Raw genomic sequence first — 12,099 nt, 5'->3', positions numbered from 1 at the left:
ATTGAAACCGATAAATCTTAAATGACAATGGCTTCGGAATTCTAATTATACATACCACTTGCTGGTTGCTTGTTCATAAGTTTAACTATAAATTTCATCGGGAAACTGGGGATAATATTAATATTTGCCTCATAAAATTTTTAGGATTAAATGAAACAATTCCATGTAAGACATTTTGTACACTTTCTATCTCCAGGCTTTGCAAAGGAAATAATAGAATCGTGTTAATTATTATGCTTAGCTTGAGGACAAATAGCCATTTTTACAACTTCATTGTAAGGTGGATAGACCATGATTTTTTTATACTGAGGATCGACCAAAGTGTCGCTGCCACTCTTCTTACTTAAAATTCATCTTAGCGGGCTGCCAGGTGCGACTCAGAATTCAGCCCCTTCGGAGAGTCGGATTTAAAGGTGCCTAAACTCCACGCCTCAGCTGGGCCCGGGGAGGGGCGGGCCCCGTTGCCTAGGAGATGGGGGGCGGGTCTGCTGTTTAGAATCTTAGCAACCCAACGACAGGCACTTCCTGGGGGCGGGAGGAGGCGAGGGCGCGGCGCCCGACGCGACGTCCAGCAGCCAATCAGAAAGCAGGGCGCCCATTCAAATTGCGGCCGCATAGGGAGCCCGCGGTGAGGATTGTGAGTGGTGTGGGCTTCCTCGAGGAGGTCTTTGAGAGTGGGGAACCCTGCAGAGGGGCGAAGTATCCGTGCTGTGGGGGCGTGCGGTCACCTTCTCTGCCGGCGACGCCTGAGGTGCGAGCGGAGGCCTTAGCGCGGGGTCCCCTACCGACCCCGGAATCCCGGTCGGCGGAGAAGGGGTCCCCGAAGGACGCGTGAGGGCGGCGCCTCTGTGGGGACCAGGAAGCCGGACTTGAGGGCCCCTCGGCCCGCAGCCTCACCCACTGAAGCCTCGCCCAGTCGGTTGGCATTAAGAGGTACACTCGCTGCCCCAGCCCTCGGAGTAACTAGCTGAGAACCCATCCACGGGGATCTTTTGGTTCTGGTTGTGACTTAAGTTTCCCTATTTCTTTTCATTCCACTCCTCTTTAAACTCCGGTGGCGAAAATTCCCAAACAAAATGCCCTATCTATTTGTGTAAGTAGCAATAGTTTTTAGCTGCGGTAGAATTTCCAGAATCTTTTCTTGCCTCTAAATGTATTTCCGTAATAGGAACATTCTACTTTTAGTTAAAAGGTTGAAGGAAGGTGCTTATATCCTGACGATTTTTTTTTTCCTTTTTTTTTTGGGGGGGGGTGGTAATGATTATTATTTAGAACTTTAAAAGACTTACTTAAAAGTTAACTTCTATTATTTTATTCCTGCATAGCAGTATCTATTTGAGCAAGTGTCATTTTACAAGTTAGAACCAGGCATGCAAATTTAGACTTGTTTACATCAATATTACCGGTTTGGTGCAGAGTTGACTAGAGGCCAGGCCTTTTGGCTGTCACTGCTGTTTTTTTTCTTTTAAACCATTAATGCTGGATAGATATTGTTGACATATTTACATACACACCTGTCTAGCTTGTTGTCTAACTGCTAGAGAGCAAGCTGTCTACTTATCTAATCTTGCATAATTTTTCTCAACAGAAGCGATTAATTTACTTACCATAGTTATTGTCTATGGTATTTATTTGGGAATACTGTTTTGTGACCCCTCTCAAATTAATCTCCATGAGATATTCCTGTATTTAACATACATTCAACAGGTATTCTCAAAATGCTTTGTCCAGTCTTTAATTTAGGTGCCAGGATTTCTGGTAGTCCCTCTCCTAATCTGCAAACAGGGAGTACTTAAATAAAAATCTTTGCTGACTTGCACATTCCTCCCCCCATCCTCCTCCCTCTCTTTTTCTTATTGTGTTAAAATACACATAACATGCATCCTTTTATCTGCTTTTACGTATACATTTTTAAGTGTATATCCTTAAATACATTCACATTGTTGTGCAGCCATCACTACCATCTATCCCCATAATCCTTCGTCATCTTGTAAATCTGAAACTCTATACCTACTAAACAATAACTCCTCATTTTCCCCTGGCCCCATTATACTTTCTGTCTTTATGATTTTAACTACTCCAAGTACCTCATGTGAGTAGAAGCATACAACATTTGTCTTTTTGTGACTGGCTTATTTCACTTAGCGTAATGTCTTCAAGGTTCATCCATGTTGTAGCATATTGCAGAATTTCTTTTTAAGGTTGTACAGTATTTCATTGTATGCATATACCACATTTGGTAAGCCATTCATCTGTCCATGAACGCTTGGGTTGCTTCTATATTTTAGCTATCGCGAATAATGCTGCTATGAACATGGGTGTACAAACGTCTCTTCAAGACCCTGCTTTTAATTCTTTTGGTTAGATATCCAGAAGTAGAATTTCTAGGTCATATGGTAATTCTATTTTTAGTTTTTTGAGGAACTTCAGTACTATTTTCCACAGTGGCTGTGCCATTTTACATTTCCAGTAATGTAATGTACCAGTAGTGCACAAGGGTACAAATTTCTCCACGTCCTTGCCAACGCTTGCTTTTCTGTTAGTAGCCATCCTAAAGGGTGTGATGTGGTATCTCATTGTAGTTTTAATTTGCATTTCCCAAATGGTTAGTGATGTTGAACATCTTCTTATGTGCTTACTGGCCATTCGAATATCTTCTTTGACATGCACTATTTGCATCTTTTTAAGTCACTTGGCACCTGTGTCTTGATGTAAGGGAAATCTGTGTATTCCTTCTAGACCAGGTAAATAGGAGCAGGGTCTTGTTTTTGAAATCCATTGTATCTATCAGAGGGCCTGGCACATAATAGGGACTCAGTAAATATTTGTCGCATAATGATTATAAGCTCTTTGAAGGCAGATTTGTCTGAAACTACTTGGAAACAGTATCTGAGGAGGAGATTGTGATTTATTCTAACATATTCCTCTGGGAAGTTACTTTTACAATGGAAGGTTCCCATATTTTCTAATGCCTGTTTATACTCTTACAATCTTTTTTTTTTTTTAACAGTTTAGCAGATAACTGGAAACTGATACAGAAAATATGGCTGGAAGTCAAATGAACATCTAAAGAAGAGCTTCGGTTCTTCACCAACATTCTTTTTTAAAACAACTTGCTGCCACAATGTCAGTATACAATGCACATAATAGAAATAACAGGGATGTCCTTGGTATACCTTCTTCGCCAAAGAGTTCATCACTGAATGTCCTCACCCATAGTAGCAGACGTAAGCTGCATTTGAATTCGGATATGTCAGAATGTGAAAATGATGATCCATTATTGAGATCTGCAAGTAAAATGAGAGACATAAATAGTACTTATGTGATTTCTGCCTGTAAAAAAACAGGAGAGGTACCTCTTACCCCTGACCCCGTAGGTAGATTGGCACTTCAGAGAAGAGTTACAAGGAACAAAGAATCATCCTTGTGTGGCAGTGAGCTGGGAGCCTCAACTGAAAAAACTGCAGAGACACGTCTTACATTACAACGTCGTGCTAAAACAGAATCTGTGGAAAAGTGGAAAACAGCTCAAACAGATTCTGTGGAAAAGTGGAAAACACCTCAAACAGATTGTGTCAAAAAGTGGAAAATAACACAGAATGTGGGAAGCCCCACAGAAAATGATTGTGCTTCCCTGGAAGCGAGGAGAAAGGTAACAATCATAAATAATGATAAAGACTCTTTCGCTGCACCTTTTGTACCTTTAGCCGAAGACCCAAAAGACATTGAAATGATGGCTGATGAAAAACACAAGGAAACATTTTCTGCCCTCCCTGGGGCAAATGAACACGTTGCACTTAAATACTTAAGTAATAGAGCACCCACTGATCCCCAGAGTCAGACTAAAGTTGTTTCCTCTGGACACTTGACAACAAAGCCTCTTCAGAGCAAGTTGAACATCAAAGTGCCAGGAACAGCAAACTTACATCACAGAAGTATCGGGAAGGATATGGCAAAAAATTCAAATAAATTTGAGAGCTTAGAGAAAAGAACACCTGTGAAGTACATTGTAGGACACAAATGGACACCGAAGTGTGGCACGCCACAGCTTACGGGCCCAGCTGCGTCGACACTGAAAAATAGGGTGCCAGGCCTCCAAGTTAAACAAAAGCCAAGAAGTTCTCTTCTAACAAATGAAAGGGAAAGGTCACAAGAAAATACACTCCCTCTTGAAGAGGAAATGGCAGGTCGGAACACCTCTATAGAAACAGACCCCTTAAAAGTAGAGAACAGTCAAGTGACAGTGGCAGTACGTGTGAGGCCTTTCAGCAAGAGGTATGTTACACTTTTTAAAATCTAAGGCCAAACTAGTGACATGTAATGTGTCTGATTCCTCTCTGACTTTGGAAAATGAGTGCATTCATTCATGCATCTTCAAGCTTGGTGGTGGCATTTCTAGGTAGAGAGAACTTTTAGGTTTAGTTGTAGAAACCCTCAATATTTTTGATGATTGGGTGCAAAATTAAAACATTGAAATCACCATATTTTGCCAATGTAAATTTCTTTAGATCTACTGATTTGAAAACATAAGAATGACAAGTCTCTAATGCAGTCTGCTTTCAAATCTGCCATATGTGGCGGGCTCTTCTGTGTTTCCCTTAAAAAGAGCACTTGTTAGGATGCTTATTCCCCAAAGAGGTCCTTCCAAAACCCCATCCGGCATAATATCATCCCCATCATCATCTCTGATATGTAGTACTTAGAAATGCAGTGATTTATTAGATCTGATGTTGATGGTAAAAAAATCTCTCTCCAAAGTGATTGTGGGTGAGATAGTCACAGATTACAGGTAGGGCTGAGAAAGATGGACTTGACAAAATGTGAATGTGGCATCTAATTATTTTTGAATGTTTTGTGGGGTGACTGCAAACAACTTCAGAGTAGTAGTTGTTAACTCTGTTGTATGTGTAAGCAAGATGTGAAAGGATATGGTGACCACTGCCGTGGGGGAAGGAACCCCTAGTTTGAACCTAAAGGGTCAGTGATTAAAGGCAAGTTATACAAGTGCTTTAAAGCCTGTTAGTGAAGGTGTGGGGTTAGTGGTAAGTGAGAGAACTGAGGGTGAGTTGGCTGGAGATAATGGGGAAACCTCAAAGACAGGATCATGATAGGATGAGAGGCAACAAAAAAAACAAGAGCTGGTAGGAATAAACCCCACAATGGATGACTAACCTGAAGAGAACTTAGTAAGGAACCGAGTACTTGAGTCTCATCAGATAAGCCATGTAAACTGGGCTGATAGCAAGGGTGATGGGGCACTTGTCACATTGAAGAAGCAAGTAGTTTCCAGGATAAATTCTGATCTAAAGCAGAGTTGGGGCAAAAAAGGCTATCTGGGACCAGACAAAGACTGATAATATTTTTCTGCAGATATAGGGTAAGTGAAAGATTTCCACCTAAGTCTCAGATGAAAGAAGGATGCACATGAAAATCCATGATTTTAAGGGAGATAATCTAACAGAGGGAGGGACCTTTGGATTAACCGTAACACTAGGCAGTAGCCCAAAGAGATTTATGATTGAGACTTATATTTAACTGAGCTTGTTGAAATTATATTTGCATTTCAGGTCAGGTTTATATAGATCTGCACATCTGAAACATCTTTATAGTATATTAAAAAGTTTCCAGATTTGGACTGAAGGGTATAGGCAGTTTATAGTGGGTGGGATAGGAGAAGGGAGAGCTTGAGAGAAAAAGGGAAAAGATGGAAAATTCTGAAAAAGTAGGGTGATTTTTCAGACAACAGATCTGGGACTCCATTTTCCCTTTAAGCAGTGGCTCTGGAGCTGTAGGAAACATATTTGGGAACCCACTATATTAGCTGGTCTACATTTTCCACATAAAACTAAAGGATTATTTTATTCTGGAATGTATTTAACTAGTTTTGAGGTTCTTATTATAGTCTATGGAATAATACTCAAAATAATTACAGTAACTTATTATTTTTCTTTGTGCTTCTTTGTAAAGAGAGAAGGTTGAAAAAGCATCCCAGGTGGTTTTCATGAATGGGGAAGAAATAGCTGTGGAACATCCTGACATGAAGCAAGTTTATAATTTTCTTTATGATGTTGCGTTCTGGTCTTTTGATGAATGCCATCCCAACTATGCTAGCCAGACAACTGTTTATCAGACGCTAGCAGTACCGCTCCTAGAACGCGCTTTCGAAGGCTACAATACCTGTCTCTTCGCTTATGGTCAGACCGGCTCTGGAAAATCATATACGTAAGTGTTACTCCAAGTACAGTTATTGCGAATGTTTTAATCTTTGGTGAGAAACCATGCCGAGAATGTAGTTTTGAAACCACACAGATCTGGGCTCAAATCTCATCCATTGTATATACTGGTTCTGCAAACTTGGGCACGTTACTTAACCTCTGGGCTTTAGCTTATGCAGGAGATACTGTTTACTTTGTAAGTGTCATTGGCCCATTTTTCTGTACATAATACGTCTTGTTTTAACCCAAGCCCAGAGAGGTTATTTTGTAAATATTATTGTGAGAATTAAAAGTAATTAATAAATGGTATTAAAGGCTCTGCTTGTATTTTTTCACAACTCTCTGAATTAGATAGCTCTTATTTATTCCCATTAGAAGAGGAAGTTGAAATTTACTGGGGTTAAGTATCTTGTTTAAGTTCACAGAGCTAATAAGTGGTGAGATCAAGATCTGAACTCAGGAAGATCTGACTTCGGAGCCTAGGTTATTAGATATTAATAATGTGGTTTAATTAGCTTGCTTCCCATTCACTCCCCAACCCATTTCCCCCAAAAGAATTAAAAGAACACTAATTCGTTTTATCCCTCTCCACCCCTGCCATTCATTATGTATTTTCCAGGATGATGGGACTTAGTGAAGAACCAGGAATAATTCCAAGGTTTTGTGAAGATCTTTTTGCTCAAGTAGCCAAAAAACAAACCCAAGAGGTATGTTCTCATCTGTAGGCCTTCATATTAGACTAGAAAACAGTCAAATCAAATTAAAATCAGAGTCATGGGATGCCTGGGTGGCTCAGTCAGTTAAGTGTCTGCCTTTGGATCAGGTCATGATCCCGGAGTGCTGGCATCAAGCCCCGCATTGGAATCCCTGCTCAGTGGGGAGTCTGCTTCCCCCCCCTGCCTCTCACTCCACTCTCATGCTCTCTATCACCCTCTCTGTCTCTCAAATAAATAAATAAAATCTTAAAAAATGAAAATAAAATCAGAGTCATCATCCCTAAGGAAATAATGGGAGATGTAATTTTAAGTTCTAGATCATTCTCCTTTGGAACAGTGGTATGGAGGAGAGAGGTTGGAGATCAAAATTTCAGAATAAATTCCCCTTGATGGGTAGTGACAGAAGGATCATCTCTTCTGTCCTCTCTAGCTTTTCCGACTTTATTACTTTTGTGTATGTGTCGTGGCTTATAATGTGTGTTATGTTTGTAGTCAGGCAGGCGCACAGACTTCACTCAGGACAGTAGGCATAAACTTTAGAACAACATGAAGCAGAGAGTAGTGATGCTGGAGTTTGAACCCAGATTCAACTTTGAAAGCCATGCTCTTTACACCGCACTACACCTGAAAAGTCTGTACTGGCTTCCCCTTTCTCTTATTCATTCGTACATGCAGCCAGTATTTACCGGGCATCGGCTGTTTGCCAAGCAGTCTATTAAATCAATTTTTTCCAGATTTGCTTGATCATTAGAATTACCAGGAACGAGTCAGGGGCAGGTTTTTGTGTGTGTGTTTGACTGTGTGTATATGTGTGTGTGTGTGTGTGTGTGTGTATGTATGTGTACACTTGCAAAAAAAATCTCTTCTGGAGATTCTGGTTTAGTTGATCTAGGCTACAGCTGGGAATTTGCAGTTTTCCTACTTCCCACTAGTGATTCTTATGATAAGGGAAATTGGGAGAAATACTGTGCAAGATTTGGGAATATGAAGTTTAAAGACCCAGTCCCTGTAGTTAAGAGAGTATAATGGAGAAATGTACCAGTAAATAGCCAAGTACAAACAACTTAATGATAAATAAATTAAAGTAAATACTATGATAGAGTAAGAACAGTGTGCTGTGAGAATATATAAGATTAAAGGGAGCCAGGTTTTCTTAGATGAGGGATAACAGCTTATTCTTGAAGGAAACATAGCAGGACTAGACTAAGGTCGTGACTGGAGGGTTGAATATTAGAGAGATCTTAGTAAGTAGAACTTCTTTGGAGAAATGTCTATTCAAGTCCTTTGCCCGTTTTTAAATTGGGTTGTTTGTCTTTTTGCTGTTGAGTCGTAACAGTCCTTTATATATACCAGATACTAGAACCTTATCAGATATATGATTTGCAAAAAATGCAAGGGTTTTTAAAATAAGTTGCATGCTGTTTCTATTCCTCCTACTAGGTCAGCTACCACCTTGAAATGAGCTTTTTTGAAGTATATAATGAAAAAATTCATGATCTTCTGGTTTGTAAAGGCGAAAACGGGCAGAGAAAGCAACCAGTAAGATTGAAACTATTTATGATTTGTTTTTAATTTGTTTTTATAAATGCGTGTAGTTATACTAGTTCTCAAGATGACCTAGATAGCTTGCATTTTTACTAAAATTGCTATTGTATGATAGCAAATGCTTGGGATCTACAGTCTAAATGAGCAAATAAATAGTAAATAAACTGAACATCATTGTTAGTGGAAATTAAATTAGTTATTAAATTTAGCCTCTTTTAAAGCAAATGTTGTATCAAAATTAAAGATTAAATTTTTGTTTCTAGATTTAGTTGGACCACTTAAATCAAACACCAAATCCCTAAAGCCAAAAAGCAGTAGAAGTTTAAGAATTGTATTGTTGTTATAGAACATGTATCTTATTTGATTATTTAGTAAATTGGTATCTCGTACATAATATTTTCTGTGAAATAGGAAGTTCCACAAATACATAATCTTTTTAAAAAACTACCAAAATGTGAAATTTGGGGGTACATGGGTGGCTCAGTTGCTTAAGCCTCCAACTCTTGATTTTGATTCAGGTCATGATCTCAGGGTCGTGGGATTGAGCCCTTCATCGGGCTCTGCGCTCAGCACAGCAGAGAGTAGGCTGGAGATTCTCTCTCTCCCTTTGCACCCACCCCCCCGCATGCTCTCGCTCTCAAATAAATAGTTTCCTTTAAAAGGATATAAAATTTTTAATTTTGAAAAAGACCTTGGAGAGCAAGAAACTAAAATCTAAAGAGGTCACTTGACTTATTCAAAGTCATCTAGCTTATTGTTGGTAACATCAAGAATCTTAAACTTGACATTCTCTTCTTTGACTTACATGTGTTTTAAATTTCTGGTTACAAAGTTTAAAACATATAATGTAAAACTGGAAAAAATTTTAACTGAAATTTACTGAACATATATTAGAGAGATATTTAAAAGTATAGAGATAATAGCTACTGCAGGTCTTAAGAATAAAGAACTAGTAAACTATTTGGTGCTACAGCGAACTATGGCATGTTGTGAAAAGTTGGTGATACTGAAGCAGTGTCTTATGTCTTACAGATTTGTGTTTGTGAGAACCTTCATATTTTCTCTTGGTCAAGTAAAGAAGGCAAATCTCTTTGCCTTAAACTCCAAATATAGAAGAAAAGATCATTTAAAATTGTGTTTTATGTGAAATATACTATATGAATATGTTTATATGAATATGAAATACTTGTTATGCCCTTAATAATGCTACTGTTTGCTTCTATTAGCTGAGAGTAAGGGAGCACCCTGTCTCTGGGCCGTATGTTGAAGCTCTGTCAATGTAAGTGTTTGGCGCAGCAAAAGCAAGGAGGAGAGAAGTAATGAATAGAATGAATGTTGTTTTCATTTGCTTCCCCAACTTTGAAACCCTGAATAACTATTTAACCGTCTACCCTGATGTTGTTCAATTAATTTTTCCTCTCTTTCCAACTAGAGTGTTAACTGTTTGTTTTTGTATTTGTTTATAACTTTCACAGCACCTGTAAAGTGCCTGGCGTGTAGAGTGCTCATTATACTGTGTGTGAGATACTTGGTTTTTCTCCCAGTTATCCCCTTTCCCCATTCAGTGAAGACTTCCCTTTTGAGCTGCTTTTTATATCTATTACTTTAAGCTGAAGAGAGGAGAAAGTGCTAAGATGAGTTTAGTGTTGAGAGTGTGAAACATGCTAAGGGTCATTTATTTCATCTTTGAACACTCCAAATGCTTTCTTTAAAGGAAAGGGAAATGATTAGGTATGGATTCAGCTCCATTCAATAAATCCGGGATTATGTTGAGACCCATACATACTAGCATACCCAGCCCCACATATATGTCAAGTATATGTTTTGGTCTCATGATTTAGACTTGACTATTATAGTGTTAAGAGCTAAACTGCTTCGTTAATAAAAACCATACTTTTCGGTAAAATTAAAACATTTTCTACCTTTTAAGAATGAAGATAGTGAAAGATTCTGTGAGAGTCAGTATAATAATATCTGTGAATTATTCAATTGTGGTCTTTAGAGAGTAATTATGTAATTGAAAGATTATTATTGTTTTATGAGAATAAGAGTGTAATTATCAGTAAAAACAATTTTCTTTTTCCTTTTTAAAAATAGGAATGTTGTCAGTTCTTACTCTGATATCCAGGTAAGATTGCTTGTATTTTATCTTCTTTCCACTAGATAGAAAGATCATACTAATAAGTATTCATAAGAATATTTCTCCTTAATTGCTACTTGCATACGTAAAAGGTTAATCTTGTTAATTCATTATGAGCTGATTTTGTTTGTTAAACTTCAATCAAAGGAATTACTCTTCTGAAGTAAAAATAAAAGTTGACTATCGTAGCAGCTTAGCGTTATTGAAATAGTCTTTTAAAGGTGTCATTTCCTGATTCAGATATCTGTGATGGAAGCAAAATTGACACTGGGAATACAAATTATTAAATGACAAACATTTATTAATTTCATTTTATAAACAGATTATTAAGTGCGTATATGTTGCCAAACATGCTTACTTAACTTTGTTGTTTCTTAATTTGTTCCAATCAATTTTAGTTTGCAGTTCTGACCTCCCTCTCTTCTTTCTTGTAAGAGTTGGCTAGAATTGGGAAATAAACAAAGAGCAACTGCTGCTACTGGTATGAACGATAAAAGCTCTCGCTCGCATTCGGTTTTCTCCTTGGTGATGACCCAGACCAAGGTATTCCTTTTGTTGATTATTCTTTAAATCAAAAGTAAGAGTATGGTAATATAAATGTATAATATATTTGGATTTTAGTATACACAGTAACTGAATGACTTTTGTATATATGGCAGTATTTTTTTTTACTGTTTGAAAAATCAATAATATAGGATTATTAATTTATGATATCATTGATATTAATATGATAATAATATTAGTGTATGATAATATGTTTTCCATACATGGTAATTGTACAGTATTTGGAAAAACATATCAGAAAGTCAAAGATTTTAATAAACTCAGCCATAGGTTCCACTGCTCAAATAAAGCCCCTCTAAATATTTTGGTATATAGTATTTTAGTTGTTTTACAATCACACTTAAATTTACAAAATCTGCAATAATTTTATGCCATTAAAAGTCTTCGCCAAATATTTTTCATAGCTGTATAATATTCCAGTGACTATTCCAGTTCTTCTACTTTTGGACATTTATGTTGCTTTTATTTATTTTTTTTATTTTTTTTATGATTTTTTATTATATTATGTTAGCCACCATACAGTACATCCCCAGTTTCCGATGTAAAGTTTGATGATTCATTAGTTGTGTATAATACCCAGTGCACCATGCAATACGTGCCCTCCTTACTACCCATCACCAGTCTATCCCATTCCCCCACCCCCTCCCCTCTGAAGTCTTCAGTTTGTTTCTCATAGTCCATAGTCTCTCATGTTTCATTCCCCCTTCTGATTACCCCCCTTTTCTTTATCCCTTTCTTCCCCTACCGATCCTCCTAGTTCTTATGTTCCATAGATGAGAGAAATCATATGATAATTGTCTTTCTCTGCTTGACTTATTTCACTTAGCATTATCTCCTCCAGNCCTCCGGTGCCGCCCATGTTGCAGCAAATGTTGAGAATTCATTCTTTCTGATAGCTGAGTAATATTCCATTGTATAT

The 12,099-nt window shown here is 37.9% G+C and overlaps 1 protein-coding gene across 1 annotated transcript in view; it reads left to right on the top strand.

Annotated features, from left to right (window-relative positions):
• The first annotated feature begins 617 nt into the window (after positions 1-617).
• Positions 618-12,099, top strand: part of KIF14 (kinesin family member 14) — a 56,668-nt gene continuing 45,186 nt past the window's right edge. The window contains exons 1-8 of the mRNA XM_034666997.1: positions 618-933; positions 3,011-4,275; positions 5,968-6,222; positions 6,835-6,922; positions 8,372-8,470; positions 9,703-9,755; positions 10,574-10,604; positions 11,052-11,159. Coding sequence (XP_034522888.1) covers positions 3,125-4,275; positions 5,968-6,222; positions 6,835-6,922; positions 8,372-8,470; positions 9,703-9,755; positions 10,574-10,604; positions 11,052-11,159 — 1,785 coding nt within the window. The 5' untranslated portion in view covers positions 618-933; positions 3,011-3,124. The remainder of the gene's footprint in view (positions 934-3,010; positions 4,276-5,967; positions 6,223-6,834; positions 6,923-8,371; positions 8,471-9,702; positions 9,756-10,573; positions 10,605-11,051; positions 11,160-12,099) is intronic.

This window comes from Ailuropoda melanoleuca, chromosome 8, assembly GCF_002007445.2.
Source record: "Ailuropoda melanoleuca isolate Jingjing chromosome 8, ASM200744v2, whole genome shotgun sequence".
Lineage (NCBI taxonomy): Eukaryota > Metazoa > Chordata > Mammalia > Carnivora > Ursidae > Ailuropoda > Ailuropoda melanoleuca.
Note: the sequence above shows the minus strand (reverse complement) of the source record. Positions and strands in the feature narration are given on the sequence as shown.